The 15,879-nt window shown below is 46.1% G+C and overlaps 1 protein-coding gene across 3 annotated transcripts; it reads left to right on the top strand.

The window, feature by feature from the left end:
* Positions 1–529: 529 nt before the first annotated feature.
* On the top strand, positions 530–15,415 carry LOC135524026 (ubinuclein-2-like). Of its 3 annotated transcripts, none has more exons than XM_064951160.1 (15): positions 530–1,093; positions 3,431–3,586; positions 3,778–3,888; positions 4,209–4,343; positions 4,582–4,685; positions 5,412–5,949; positions 6,482–6,552; positions 6,861–7,097; positions 7,763–7,876; positions 8,050–8,247; positions 10,158–10,200; positions 10,332–11,831; positions 12,063–12,249; positions 12,972–13,040; positions 13,352–15,415. In XM_064951160.1, the coding sequence occupies exons 1-15, from the start codon at positions 791–793 to the stop codon at positions 13,396–13,398; spliced, it is 3,813 nt and encodes a 1,270-aa protein (XP_064807232.1). In that variant the 5' UTR covers positions 530–790; the 3' UTR covers positions 13,399–15,415. The 3 variants fall into 3 exon arrangements, with proteins under 3 accessions (XP_064807232.1, XP_064807222.1, XP_064807237.1); XM_064951150.1 differs by having other exon boundaries at positions 4,579–4,685; XM_064951165.1 differs by lacking the exon at positions 12,972–13,040 and having other exon boundaries at positions 4,579–4,685.
* Positions 15,416–15,879: the final 464 nt, after the last annotated feature.

The raw sequence follows: 15,879 nt of genomic DNA, 5'->3' as shown, positions 1-15,879 counted from the left end.
ATTAAAGGAAGCAGTGTCTCTACAAAAGAATTGAACGCAACCAAAAAAACTCAATTTCAACAGGTGTCCACCAATGTTTGCTTGTGTTGCGTTGTCAGTGCCCATGAAGGTAACTCACAGAGTCACCCAACTGGCTTATTTGGTTCAGTTTGAGATTTACTGTGTGTGTAGCTAGGTCATTGTGGAAAAACCCACAATTCAGCATTTCAGCACCGACTGAATGGATGACATAATTCCATCAACAGATTCCCATCCATTTTCTATAATAGTGAGCAAAATGATTCTGGTGACATGGGCTATGATCTGATAAGATGTCCTTTCACAAAAGACATCTCCGTTAAGGTCATAATACTAGTGCCATCTTCTTCAGATGTTCTTATTATCGCCTATTGTGATAGGGGCGGGATTAAAAGGGGGGCAAATGCAGTGATTGGCTAAGATAACCCCCCTCGCTCACGCTACTTCCGTTTTGTCTGTGTGCGCAGGCCCAGTGACCTCTCTCTGATATTTTATTTACTCCTCAAATCCAAGATGGCCACCTTGAATGTCTCGATCCCATAGCAATTGAGGATGCAAGTAGCTACCGAAAAAACAACTTTTCCCCGACCATCTCATCCCCTGAAATTCAGTTCGAATGGTGCGGACGACCCCCTTACATCTTATTAGCCACTAAATAGACATTGCATTTTCGCGCAAACCCATTCAATTCGCAAATTTGAAGTAGTTTCGCGAAGTAGCTCGCGCTGTCGCTGTCTGTCCGAAGCGAGGTTCAGACAGGCAGCACATCCAAATGGCCGAACCGAGAAAAGTACAATTTGTCACCCTCTCGGCCTTCGCTGCGGGATCAGCCACGGAGACTAGGAAACGCCGTTTGGAGGATGACGAGGCCGACATCGACTTGGATGCGGATGGTGAGGTCGAAACGAAAGCGTCCGGGGCAGATGGTGGCGGTGGGCTTTTCGGCAAAACTAGTAGTGACAAGGACAACGCTGAAGGAAAACGGATTACCGTGCGGTTGAACCTATCTCTGTCTGAGCCCAGCGATCAATCGTCGGCCGAGTTTAACTACAGCGAACTCATCCAAAACATCCAGGTATGACTCCTTCTGTTTGGTCAAGAAAGACATGGATCAACACCAGTTGATTTTATTAACTTGGTTAGTGGGGACTTGTTATAAGATAGGATATGAACGTGGGTGTATCTTGTCTTTCCACGGACTAGCGTGGTCGATGGGAGGAGGAAATTACCAGTCATGGACTAAACACAAAAGACCCTAACTCAGCCATTCATTAAGCCATTCACTCAAATCACTTGGTACTCAACTCGAACGGCACGTCACGATTACAGTTGTAGGCACTCCTTATGCACATGCAGTGATAAAGGTTGTCTGGCGCTACCTGTTTCCAATTCTTGTTAACTTGCCAACTCTCTTGTTAGTTTACACCAGTCATACAGCCATTAATATGGCACGTAGAAGTGCCCCAGTTCAGTTGAGTTTAGCCTCCTATGGGTGACATATAGAAGATCAGTCAGTGCTGAATAGATGGAGTCGGTTTGGAAGTACCAGGATGTTGCCTACAGGGAGTTATGTAAAATATCGGTGTTATGTTATCAAGACACTCAGTGTTGTGTACAGACATCATTGCACTGTACAGTAGTTTATTTTTTTGTTACATATTTGCATATCAATTATGCTGAGTATATAGTGGGGCAAAAAAGTATTTAGTCAGCCACCAATTGTGCAAGTTCTCCCACTTAAAAAGATGAGAGCCCTTTAATTTTCATCATCAGTACACTTCAACTATGACAGACAAAATGAGGGGGAAAAAATCCAGAAAATCACATTGTATGATTTTTAATGAATTTATTTGCAAATTATGGTGGAAAATAAGTATTTGGTCACCTACAAACAAGCAAGATTTCTGGCTCTCACAGACCGGTGAAACTTCTTCTTTAAGAGGCTCCTCTGTCCTCCACTCGTTACCTGTATTAATGGCACCTGTTTGAACTTGTTATCAGTATAAAAGACACCTGTCCACAACCTCAAACAGTCACACTCCAAACTCCACTATGGCCAAGACCAAAGAGCTGTCAAAGAACACCAGAAACAAAATTGTAGACCTGCACCAAGCTAGGAAGACTGAATCTGTAATAGGTGGACAGCTTGGTTTGAAGAAATCAACTGTGGGAGCAATTATTAGGAAATGGAAGACATACAAGACCACTGATAATCTCCCACGATCTGGGGCTCCACGCAAGATCTCACCCCGTGGGGTCAAAATGATCACAAGAACGGTGAGCAAAAATCCCAGAACCACACGGGGGGACCTAGTGAATGACCTGCAGAGAGCTGGGACCTAAGTAACAAAGCCTACCATCAGTAACACACTACGCCGCCAGGGACTCAAATCCTGCAGTGCCAGACGTGTCCCCCTGCTTAAGCCAGTACATGTGCAGGCCAGTCTGAAGTTTGCTAGAGAGCATTTGGATGATCCAGAAGAAGATTGGGAGAATGTCATATGGTCAGATGAAACCAAAATATAACTTTTAGGTAAAAACTCAACTCATTGTGTTTGGAGGACAAAGAATGCTGAGTTGCATCCAAAGAACACTATACCTACTGTGAAGCATGGGGTTGGAAACATCATGCTTTGGGGCTGTTTTTCTGCGAAGGAACCAGGACAATTGATCCGTGTAAAGGAAAGAATGAATGGGGCCATGTATCGTGAGATTTTGAGTGAAAACCTCCTTTCATCAGCAAGGGCATTGAAGATGAAACGTGGCTGGGTCTTTCAGCATGACAATGATCCCAAACACATCGCCTGGGCAACGAAGGAGTGGCTTCATAAGAAGCATTTCAAGGTCCTGGAGTGGCCTAGCCAGTCTCCAGATCTCAACCCCACAGAAAATCTTTGGAGGGAGTTGAAAGTCCGTGTTGCCCAGCAACAGCCCCAAAACAGCACTGCTCTAGAGGAGATCTGCATGGAGGAATGGGCCAAAATACCAGCAACAGTGTGTGAAAACCTTGTGAAGACTTACAGAAAACATTTGACCTCTGTCATTGCCAACAAAGGGTATATAACAAAGTATTGAGATAAACTTTTGTTATTGACCAAATACTTATTTTCCACCATAATTTGCAAATACATTAATTAAAAACCCTACAATGTGATTTTCTGGATTTTTTTTCTCATTTTGTCTGTCATAGTTGAAGTGATACTACAACTTTATAAACCAGCTGTAAATCTAAATACAAATGCTTATTCACCAATGCTATTTGAGCAATATGATTGCATGACAATGTGATTCACATCCGGTACAATAACAACACAATATTATTTGTTACTTTGTTCATTGTTTGTTTATTGTGGGTAAGTCCATTTCTGTTCCAGTAGTTACACTTTTCCTCACCCATTCCCCCACTTTCTAGGCAAAAAAGAACACTTCTCCTCCAGCCCCAGCCCCAACTCAGACTCCAACTCTTTTTATCCTGCCTCCTGCCCTTGACCCTAGCGACCCTTTCAACGATGACGAGAGAGAACGACTGCAGGTGGAGGCCCTGGCCAAGAAGTTTGAGAACAAATATGTACGTCATTTTTTGGAGCCGTGGTAAAACCCTGTGCTCTAATAACGCCACTTGTAAGATACTAGTTTTAAGATTAGTTTGACTTTTTTTATCCGGTTAATAGCTAGTTGTACTAGTTTATAAACCTGTTGTATCTGGTTATAAACCATTTTGTTCTCGTTTATGACTACTATGTATGCTCTGTGACACAGGGCAATGCGAATGCACCAGGAAAGAAGAAGAGGAAGGATAGAATGCAGGATCTGATTGACATCGGCTTCGGCTACGACGAGACCGACCCTTTCATTGACAACTCAGAGGCTGTAAGTACCCCTTTTTTTATTTTGCATCCCTTCATGTGGAGAAGGCATGTTCGGCTGTATTATAGGTGGAGAAAATAGGAATCTGCTCCATTCTGGCGAACTCCGCTCTGGAGTTTTGCTTCCTGTTTGGAGCGTGCTTAAGACTGTCAATCAACCACGGCACCAATTCGCACAACCAATCAACCTCGCCCCATAAACACTAACCTACATTCACCAGAGTGACATGTTTTTGTTGTTGTTGTCAGACACTCATTGAAGTTACTCTGTATTCTGCATCTATGCTCTGAATGTAACGGCTGCCATTTTGTTTTGTGTGACAGTATGACGAGCTGGTCCCGGCCTCCCTGACTACCAAGCTGGGAGGGTTCTACATCAACACGGGCACGCTGCAGTTCAGAGCTGCTTCCGAGTCCGAGGGAGAGGAAGGGGGCAAGGATGTGAAACCCAGAGTAACGGTGGGATACTGGCATGAAGTATTGTATACAGTGAAATTACACTGTATTAGTCAGTTGGTGTCAATTCAGGAAGTAAACAGAAATTATTATTTTCAAAATCAATGAGAAAATCCATTTTTTTGTTTACTTCCTGAATTGACTAGAATAATTGACCCCATCCCGGATGCTTTATTTGTGTTTATCCAACTGGTTGTTTTGGTTTTTCATGAATTGTGTCTGTGCCTTCCGGTGTTAGCAGGAGCTGAAGGGTGGCGAGGAGCAAGTGATCAAGAGACGAAGGAGGAAAGAAGGAAACAATTCGGAGGAGAAGAAACCCCGGAAGAACAGAGTGCCCAAACCAGGGTGAGGTGATAGGATAGTGGGATGGATACATCACTGCTTCTTGTGCCTGTCAGGCATGTCTGTACCTTCACAGATTGCAATATGAGATAGAATGGTTGCTGAATAATTCTGATGATTTTGTTCTTGCTGTAAGAGCAAATCATCTAAGGGGACATTGTGGTTTTATGTACATTTCTCAGATTGAACTGAGCATGTTTCAAGAACCATTCCTCAAAATGTCTTGTAATGGTTTTTGAATCTGTTTTCATACCTCCAGGTGTCAAACCCTACCAAATGTGCACTGAAATTGAAATGTATGCACTTCAGCATACTTCAGGAATACAATAGACAAATTCATCATATACATATGTTTTTGTTCATTCCTACCCATGTATAGATATGTCTGACTATGACATGACACACTGTGATGCTCTCTCTGAATGGCCCGTGGGCTTGTGTGACAGGCCAAGTGTCCTTAACAACGGCTACATTAGCTACGCTCTGATAAGCTGATCACTCCGCTGCCATAAATACTCCTATTCCCAGAAATAGACCGGCGGCTATTATGAGACTGTTGTTTTCCTTGTATCATATTGAAAAGACATTGCCTTGCTTATAGGTTTCTTGTCTTTGAGATTACACATCATAACTTGCCTCACTATTCTCTCTTTCCTCTTTCTTCCTTCTCACCCTCTCCTCTCTTCCCACTCACTTTCCCCTCTTCACCCTCTTGTCTTTCTGACCCAGAGTGTCGTCTCTGATGAACATCCACCGGCCAGAGAAGAAGAAGAGGAAGAAGCTGATGAAGGACTCGTTGTGCTTGGCAGCCATGTTGCGCCGCTTCACCCGGGAGAAGCAGGAGATGAGGAAGATGAACCCCACTGCGCCCCACTCTGGCGTGGATAGCTCCGTGGCCAACGCCCCGCGAGCCAACCACCTGCTGGCTAACTCCCACCTGCACGCTAACGCGGCTAACAACGACGTCTCGTTGGCCGAGCTCACCGCGGACCCCACCATGATGTCACTGCTGGGCTCGGCAAATGAGAAGGAGCTCCAGGATATTCTGGGTGACCTGGACTTCAGCCTTCTGGACAGCTCGACTAATCCGCACGTGGCCACGCCCGGGAGAGAGAATGGCCTGATGGGAATTGGAGTTTCAGGGCCGAAGCCGAGTGGGGGCGGGTTAGGGAGGGGGCTGGGGGTTTCAGGGGGTCTCCTACACCCACCTCCGCTCCCTGACGGCCTACCCGCCCCCCTCATCAAGCGCATCGAGGACCTACGGGCGGTGAGTCAGACTGATGGGGCTTTTCCAGTTTATCATAGATTGATTTATTTGTTTATTTGATGCTTATGTGATCAACCCTTGATTTAATTGTGGAGTAACTTCCTGGAATTCTGTACAGTTTAAATGTGTGGCAGCCATTTTCTTCAACCATGATCAAGGTGATATCTCTTAAAATAGTGTTTCAGTTCTTGGAAGATTTGTAATGCATTTCTTGACAGGGTGGTAAAAATGCGAAGAGAGGTTAGAGCAGAGCAGAGCAGAAAGAAAGAGCGGATGAGAGCAAAACACATGAAAGAAAGGTAGACTAGCAACAGACAACAGGTGGCCAAAAGGGAGAGAGAAGAGAGAGTGACCAATCAAGGATGAGCGAAAACTGGCAAGATGACGGTGCAGCCATTTTGAAACTGACACGGAAGGCTCCTTTTTGCTGTTGTGCGTCTTTCCATTTTGAAACTGACACGGAAGGCTCCTTTTTGCTGTTGTGCGTCTTTCCATGGAAGACGGTATGCTCACCAACCTCTTTTCTTCACAGGCCTCTCGTCAGTTTGATCAAGAGGGAAGGAAGAAGTTCTTCACCCTGGATATGAATAACATCCTACTGGAGTGAGTTTGTCATTCTTTTGACACGTTGTACATCTCTCTCCGTCTCCACCCTGAATGTGTCATACTGCTGATATTGGAGTCGATTGTTCAGCTCTTTTCCTGTCTTTTTCACCCCCACTCTGTTCTACATTTCTCCCAACATCTTTCTCTCTCACACGCAAAAATGGTTTTATTCTTAGTTGTCTCTTCTTTATCCTCTTTCCTTGATTACCAACAGTCTCTCTCCATCCCCCCTTTCTCTCACTCCTGTTAATTCCCTCTGTTGCTCCTCTCCCTTCCCTCCACTCTCTCCTCACCTCTTCCCCCAGTATTGAGCTGCAGGTGCAGGAGCAGCCGATGGGGCTCCGTGGGGAGGTGTATTCTCACCTGGAAGCGTTTGTGCCCTGCAATAAAGAGGCCCTTCTCAAACGCCTCAGGAAGCTTAGCCTCAACATCCAGGACGACCGTCTGCGTACGCCCCTGTTGAAGCTGAAGCTGGCGGTGTGCAGTGTGATGCCCGAGCAGATCCAACGATACAGCATGGACTGCATGGTCAAGGCTGCCAAGTAAGAAGATTTGCAATACTCCATAGTGTACTGCAGCCATACTCAACAGGCGGATTGTGGTCCGGATGCGGACCCAGAATAGGGTCAATACGGACCGCGGGTCCCGACTTTGCCTTTGACATTTTTCTACATTTGATGTTGCATTAGGCTGTTTGTCATTCCCCGACAGAGAGCGATTTCGATTTAGTACCTGTCAGAAATGTCCAGTTGAAGGTAGATGGGTACGCCCAGGGGCCTCGACCCCCAGCGGGCCCCCATTTAATTTTGTTGAGCAATTCACTCAGGTATCACGTGGCAAAATGTGTAGAATTGCAGAAAATTAGCTTTAAAACGGCAACATTTTCTCTCCAACAACAAGAAGGATGTGACCAATTTGAACAGTTTGGGGTTGTTGGGTTTGTTACTACGCTGATAAATGACAAAAATCCATCCTGACCTTTGCCACCTAGGACATTTGAATGACCGGACCTTCTTAAAGAGTAGTTGAGTGCCCCTGGTATACTGTAATGCTATATCGCTTATCCATAATGGGTGTTTGGTTATTTTTAGTGCTCTACTCTGCCTGTGTTCATCACTGCTTTCATTTATATGCATCTCTGCCTCTGCGGGTATATATTGAGGTTGTTAGAACATGTTGGTACTGAGGTGTGTGTGTTGGACCCTAGCAGGCAGCACCCCGGAGAGGGAGAGAAGAACGGATCAGAGGAGGAGGACGAGGGGAAGCCGGGGAAGAGGATGATGGGCCCACGGAAGAAGTTTGTCTGGGACGACAAGCTCAGGTGACGGCCCATCCACTGCCCTCAATCAAATCTTATATATAAAGCCATTTTTACATCAGCAGTTGTCACAAAGTACATTCATAGCAATCTCGAGCTAAGCCATACAGGAAGTGGTTGATTTGAAAAGAGAATAGATTAGTAAACTTTCTTAATTTCTCTCTCTGTGTGTGTAGGTCGCTGCTGTGTAACCTGGTGCGTGTGAAGTTGAGCTGCTATGAACTGGAGTCGTCTCTGTGCTCTCTCTCCGTGGAGGATTACCTCAAGGCCTTCATGGAGAACGAGGTCAAACCACTGTGGCCCAAGGGCTGGATGCAGGCCAGGATGCTGTTCAAGGAGAGCCGTGTTGTACACAGTCACCTCACTGTCAACATGTAAGTTATCTCAACTATAGTTGGACCTTGTAAATAAGTTGGCTTTATAATGGCAATTATATATTTTATTGTATATATGCCTGATTGACAGATGGAATCCAATTTTATTAGTCGCATATACATATCTCGCAAATATTATTGCGGGTGTAGCATAATGCTTGTGTTCCAAGCTCCAACAGTGCAGCAATATCTAACAATGCACAGCAATGCACACAAATCTAAAAAGTAAAATCATGTGATGTAGAAATATTAGGACGAGTAATGTCGGAGTCCGGAGTATAAATATACAGTGCCTTCAGAAAGTATTCAGACCCCTTGACTTTTTTACCACATTTTCTTACGTTACAATTCGTATTCTAAAATTGAAGAAATACAATTTTTTTCCTCATCAATACCCCATAATGACAAAGCATAAATAGGTTTTTAGAATCTTTTCCAAATTTATTCAAAATAGAAAAACATAAATACCTTATTTAGTATTCAGACCCTTTGCAATGAGACTCGAAATTGAGCTCAGGTGCATCCTGTTTCTATTGAACATTCTTGAGATGTTTCTACAACTTGTTTGGAGTCCACCTGTAGTAAATTCAATTGATTGGACATGATTTGGAAAGGCACAGTTGACGGAGCAAAAACCAAGCGCTGAGGTCAAAGGAATTGTCCGTAGAGCTCCGAGACAGGATTTTGTCGAGGCACAGATCTGAGGAAGGATACCAAAAAATGTCTGCAGCATTGAAGGTCCCCAAGAACACAGAGGCCTCCATCATTCTTAAATGGAAGAAGTTTGGAACCACCAAGAGTCTGCCTAGAGCTGGCCGCCCAGCCAAACTGAGCAATCAGGGGGGAGAAGGACCTTGGTCAGGGAGGTGACCAAGAACCCGATGGTCACACTGACAGAGCTCCAGAGTTCCTCTATGGAGATGGGAGAACCTTTCAGAAGGACAACCTTCTCTGCAGCACTCCACCAATCAGGCCTTTATGGTAGTGTGGCCAGACAGAAGCCACGCCTCAGTAAAAGTCACATGACAGCCTCCTTGGAGTTTGCCAAAAGGCACCTAAACAATCAGACCATGAGAAACAAGATTCTCTGGTCTGATGAAACCAAGATTGAACTATTTGGCCTGAATGCCAAGCGTCACGTCTGGAAGGAACCTGGCACCATCCCTACGGTGAAGCATGGTAGTGGTAGCATCATGCTGTGGGGATGTTTTTCAGTGGCAGGGACCGGGAGACTAGTCAGGATCGAGGGAAAGTTGAACGGAGCAAAGAGATCCTTGGTGAAAACCTGCTACAGAGCGCTCAGGATCTCAGACTGGGGCGAAAGTTCACCTTCCAACAGGATCTGCAGAGAAGAATGGGAGAAACTTCCCAAATACAGGTGTGCCAAGCTTCTAGTTTCGTACCCAAGAAGACTAGAGGCTGTAATCACTACCAAAGGTGCTTCAACAAATTCCTGAGTAAAGGGTCTGAATACTTATGTAAATGTTATTTCCCTTTACCTGTTTTTGCTTTGTGATAATGGGGTAGATTGTCTGTAGATTGATGAAGGGAAAAAACGATTAAATACATTTTAGAATAAGGCTGTAACGTAACAAAATGCGGAAAAAGTCAAGAGGTCTGAATACTTTCCGTGTGTGTGTGTGTGTGTGTGTGTGTGTGTGTGTGTGTATATATATACACACACACATATGTTTGTTTTCATCAAGGTTCTCTTTGCACCACTCATCTTTCTCTCGATACTGACTAGTATATATATACACACCCACCCACACACAGAGTATGTGATGGGATGTATAGACTATATGGATAGAAGATGTACAGTATATCTGAAGAAACAGATGATTGATTGACAGATGGATTAGCATTCCTGTGCGATGTTAACTTAACACACCATTGGTTTCTCTGTCCAGGGCCAAGAAAAGGATGGTCCCCACCCCCAGGGCTAAAGCAAAGGTCAGTGAAATCTCTTCACTCTCAACTGACGTTTGTAACCTTTTCTACAAGATGGTTATTTGGTTTACTTGCGGTGCCATGTGTTCTGATGCGGGGCTAATGCTAACCGTTGTCCTTTCCCTGTGTTCCAGGAGGGCCAATGGATCCAGCAGAGGCCCAATCTCCCCACTGCCACCACCCCTTCTCTCCCCCACGTCCCCTCCACCCCCTCCGTCATCCAGGCCCGCCGGACCTCCTCGTCCCCCTCGGAGCCCATCTGCCTGTCCGACTCGCTGGATGAGGACCTCCGCGCCCCCTCCCTGGATTCCGTCTCCCACGCCCTCGCCTTCCTCAGCCAAGCCGCCAAGGGCCTGGGTCCCCACGGCAGCGTCACTGACCTCACCCTCACCTCCCCCCTCTCCCCCCCGCCTCTCCAGATCCCCAACTCCTCCCCCCCCTCCATCACCCCTCACTACTCCCCCTCGTCTTCCCTACTCACCTCACATTCTCTTTCCAAGATAAACGCCAACTCATCGACGATGCTGACAATGCCATCGATGGCCAACATTAAGACCACACTATCTACCTCTCCCTCCACTTCCACGGCGTCGTCGGCTCGCATGCAGCTCGCGGGGGCCACGTTGGTGTCTCGTGGCGCCGACGGAGTGTACGGCGTGATGAAAGGGGCAGGCTCTATGGGACAAACTCAGAGACACAATGTCAGCATGGCGACCGCCACACACAGGCAAGGGGGAATGACCGGAGGGAGTAAGCTCCACCCACCGTCGTCCCCCTCCCCGCCCACCAAGCAGCGGCCCCCTCCCACAGCCTCTCCGCTCCTGCCCCCTCATCAGAAGGTCGCCCTGGGCATGGGGGTGGCAATACCAGGACTGGGGAAGAGCAGTGTCAAAGCCAGCAGCAGCAGTAACGGCGGTGCCATGATGAGCAACATGCCCTCCCCCTCCCCTCAGTCCCGTGCCACCAACTCCCACTCACACCCCCAGCAGCTCAACTCCAAGAGCCCTCAGCAGCTCAACTCCAAGAGCCCCCAGCAACCCTCCTACCTCACCTCCACGGTGGGCTCCTCACCCTCCCAGTCCCCCTCCCACCACCAGGGCAAATCCAAGCCCCACCACCAGTCCAACTTCATCACCCCCATGCAGGCAACCCTCACCAAGTCCTCCCACAGCAACAACTCCTCCCCCATCATCAAGCTCACCCCTCGCCCCCCTGCCCCCACCCCTCCTCCCATCTCCTCCCCTTCATCCTCCTCTTCCAACCTTCTCTCTCACTCTCAAATGATCTCCAGCCCTCTCCAGTACCAGTCCCACAAGACTGCCGGCTTCCGCCCCCCATTTAGTGTCCAAGGTGGGGGTCAGGTGAAGTCGGGCCAGGGCAGTTATAGCTTCGCGGGGAGCCAGAAGGCTCCGTCTGTCATTAGCAGTAGTAGCGTTAGCAGCGCTACCTCCAACAGCAGCCCCATGCGCATGTCGCCCGTCACCAGTCGCCCGGACAACAGCCCCTCCCCCTCCGGCACAGTCTCGACCAGTCACGGACAGAGACAGAGGGCCGTGGGCGGAGCCAAGGTTGTAGGCAGTCGGGTGCCCACGGCAACCATGGCCACACCCTCCGTCACCTCACACCTGACGCAGGTGAGTCAGCCAATCACATGTGACCAGAAAGTGCCAAGAACTGTGAAAAACAGGATCAAGAGAAGCACCTCTTACATATTGACTGCATTTTTCTCGCTTGAGTTTTGTGTCTGTTCTGCAAAGGCTTGGCCACGTCGTCAGAACAGAAGAGAAAGGAAGAGATTGTGTCAGGCACTTTATGTCACCAAGTTGAGTCACCTGATCCCTTTTCTCTTTCTCCCTTCCCCCTAGGTGTCAGCTGGCAGTCCCCTCCTGGGCGGGCCACTTGGCTTTGGGATGCTGGGGGGGCTAGTGCCTGTCTCACTGCCCTTCCAGTTCCCATCGCTGCTCAACTTCACTCCTCCTGGTGCCCCGGGGGTCAGCGGCCTGGGCACGGGCACCAACTCAGGATACAGCCTCTCACAGAGCGACTTAATGGGTGAGTAATTGGCAACTGGTGCCCAAATGGCAGTGGCTCCACAAGACTGTGATCTTTCAAAGCACCGGGCATGCAAATATATAGGAACAAAAATATAGCATTTGTTCTCTCTGTTCTCTACAGTTCAGTAAAACTTTTAGGGCTCTTAATACCACTGAAAAGTCTGTACTGTACATCATGATGTGGTAAAAGTCTTTACATAATTTACTACTTCATTAGTATGACATTTTATCGGATGAATTTAATCAAATGACAAAGAAAATCCGTGTTTATTAAGATGGGAAAATAAATGGAGCCGCAGCTAGATTTGTTTGTGGTCCCTTGAGATTAATCTCGTCTTAGTTTGTGTTACTCATGGTCAGTGTTGTGGTGTGCAGTGTGTGTGTGTGCAGTGTGTGTGCTGTGGATCCACACTGAAGTATCATCAGTTCTAATGTGCCTATGCTGAAGGTTTCTCACTGTAACCCTCTTGCCCCGCCCGTCTCGTTTTATCATCCAATCCCTCACTCCTTCTCCCCCACCGTCCATCCATCCATCCCGCCCTTTATCTGCCCTCACTTTCTGATTTTTATATTTTACTCAAATTCTACTTTCATCTTTTAATGTTCCTTTTCTCACCTTTATTCTCCTCAACCCCTTCCCCCTCTCCATTCTTCCCTTTTTTTAACCTCCTCACTCTTTCTTCCTCTTGTCTGTCCACCCCTCTCTCCATCTCTCCTCAGATCTGTATAAGAGTCTCCAGTCAGGGTCACAGGCTGCTCTACCTCCTCACTTGCAGCTTGCTTTCTCAGGTAAACTTCACACCTCCTCCTCCAGTACTTCTCCCCCTCCTCCCTTACCTCCCTCCTCCTCTACCTCCCTCCTCCTCTTCCCTTCTTCCATTTGTGTTGTTGCCATTCCCTGCGTCATGTTGATATCGCTCACTCACCGTTTGGCTGTAAATTCTTCTTTCCCAACCTGTCTGCCTGCTTCAATGTTAGCGGTGATCTGCATGCCCGTATTACTGCATGACTAGGTTAACACTAGAAGCAAGTATACTTGTCTGTCGATGAAGCATCTCCTCCCTGTGTGTTCAGTATTTTTCTGCATCATGTATTTACAGATGCGAACCAAAGCCAGGGTGGCGACATGAAGAGGAAGTCCCACTGACCAATAGAGACGGAGGACAGAGTGACATCGAGAAGTCCACTAGGATCACTTTGATTGGACAGATGGACACAATGATGTAATAATACGGGGGGGAGGAGCCTTCTTCCCTCAATATGGACCTGAAGAATCGATTACCCCTCACCATGACGATTTGTGAATTTAATTTAACTGTATTTTAATGATTACGGGGTATAAAATGGACCTGGGGTGAATGATAATGATTTTTTTTTCCTTACATTTTTTTTTCTTGTCAACATGTTTACATGACCGACCTTTATCACTGTGGAATGAGGACAGGGTCGTATTCATTAGGCTCCAAACGTAGAAAAACAAATACAGAAACAAGGAAGGACTGCCTGAACACTGGTTTTCGTTTAAAAATAGTTGTGCTAAGTTGTGCACATACCGCAACGAATGTCGATCTATTTGCCGTTCGGCGCGGTCTGTTTCACGGACCACCCCACCGGTGAGGGTTTGATTGCTGACATTTTCGCTCGATTCTACATGTAGAATCAGTTTGCAAATTATGGCTGGCACTCTGTTCAGAGGTGCAAAGTACTCTCGACCTGCAAACGCTACCAGTGTGTCCGTTCCGTAATGAAAACCACCCAGGAGAGGGAGCACGCTGTTAGCTAAGTAATTTAATTTGAATTTAAGTCTGTTTTTATTTTTTCTTGTCTAAAGCAGATTTGAGTATAAATTATTTTTGGGTCGTTGTCTTGACTGTCTGAGGAAGGTAGTTGTTAACTTGTCTCCGAGGTGAGATGGCGTGTCCATAGAGTGTTTTTAAGTCGCCTCTGCTCCCCACAACTGACTGTTAAGGTAGTATAGCTAATATAAAAATTGATAAATTATTTGTAATTTACACAGGGATAAAAAAAAAAATTTAGAGGTATGAGTGTGCCCGGTGAGATTGTGTGTGTGTGTGTGTGTACGTACACAACCTACATATATTATTATATATTGTATTTTCTTTCCAGGTCAGTCTGTGCTGTGTGTGTGCAAATTGCATACCCCCTTTTCTCTGTTGTGTGTGTTTGAGAGAGTGAATATTCCCCTCTCTTGCTCAGCGTGTCTTTGGTGCTGTATAATCACACTGGACCTTTTCTGGAGAAAAAACTTGAACTGTAAAAGCTAGACTCTTTTGGAAAGAGGAGTGGAGCGTGAGAGAGGGGACAGAGATGCGAGATTGTAGCCTACTTGAACTTTTTTTTTAAAATTGTAATTAATTTACTTTGTAAAAAAATTATCAACTCAAAACACTCAACTCAATATGACAAAATGCCTTAGTTTGTAAGTTTCATTAAAGAACTATGCAGGACTATAAATGCTTCAATGCAAAAGTGCAAGTCGTCGCTTGGCTTTCAATCTCTTACTCAGCTGTCAATGTATTTTTGGAAGTTGCGAATTTTTGTGTGTATGTATGTATGTATGTATGTATGTATGTATGTATGTATGTCTGAGTCCTTTTTCTCATCTAAAGAACTCTCCCTTCTCACCTGCTGAATACCTCTAGAAATTGTTCTTCCTTACTCTCTTCCTATATCTGGGAAGATCTCAATAGCATACTCCTCACTTCCTCTCTCCTAGTCTTCTCAAAACCCATTGGGGGAGAAAGTCAGAGGGGAGGGACCTCTGGCTTTCTTGCCTCTGTCTATCTCTTATCATCCTTCATCCCTCCTTCCAATGTCAGTATGAATGTCGACCAACTGTACCAAGGATGGCGCCAAAGATGAGTTTCCTAGCATGTAGATGGGGTGCCTTGGTCAGTGTGCGTGTGTTCTTATCAACATTCTCTTTGAAATGTACCCATGAGTGTTGTCCGTCTGTGGTCTGTCAGGATGTCATGGTGAAAAGTTGTTTCTTTCTGTGACGAGCAGGAGGTGACATTTTAAAGCTTTTGTGCTTTTGGGGCGGGTAAAGATTACATTTCATGTTAACTGGTTACTTAATTCGGTCTCTTTTGTAGATTATTTTTGTGTGTCGATTTATGGAATAAAATACAGTTGGTTTTCAATAGGGCCTGAGTCGTTTCTTTGTGCACCCTTTCTTCCGTCCTCCATTGTGACAGCTGTCTTTAAAAAGAAGGAAGTTCTGAAGGTACGCTATATCGAGACATCTGTTAAAGGAGGTAAGGGCTCTATCTGTATATCGGATTTTAAGGACAATGTTCCCGCCAGGCTGACCAGACTGGACACGTCGCGTGCGCTAGCGTCGCAAAATAAATGTAGAAATCCATGTTATTCAATTATTGCACCCACACTGCTCACGAGCGTCTACGACGCCTAGGGCTAAAATAGAACTCATTCCTATTTCTGAAGCAGATCGCGCTGCAAGTCCTGCCTCTCATCGGTTTGCAGAAGCAGGTGATTGAAAGACGAACTGTTTTGCCTGTAGTCGTGGTAATACAATGAAAGTTTAGATGGATCACCATATAAACTAAACTATGAAAAAGTCGAAGGAGGAGAGATTACTAGAAAC

Source organism: Oncorhynchus masou, chromosome 4 (assembly GCF_036934945.1).
Source record: "Oncorhynchus masou masou isolate Uvic2021 chromosome 4, UVic_Omas_1.1, whole genome shotgun sequence".
NCBI classification, from domain to species: domain Eukaryota; kingdom Metazoa; phylum Chordata; class Actinopteri; order Salmoniformes; family Salmonidae; genus Oncorhynchus; species Oncorhynchus masou.
This window is presented reverse-complemented; position numbering and strand designations above follow the sequence as displayed.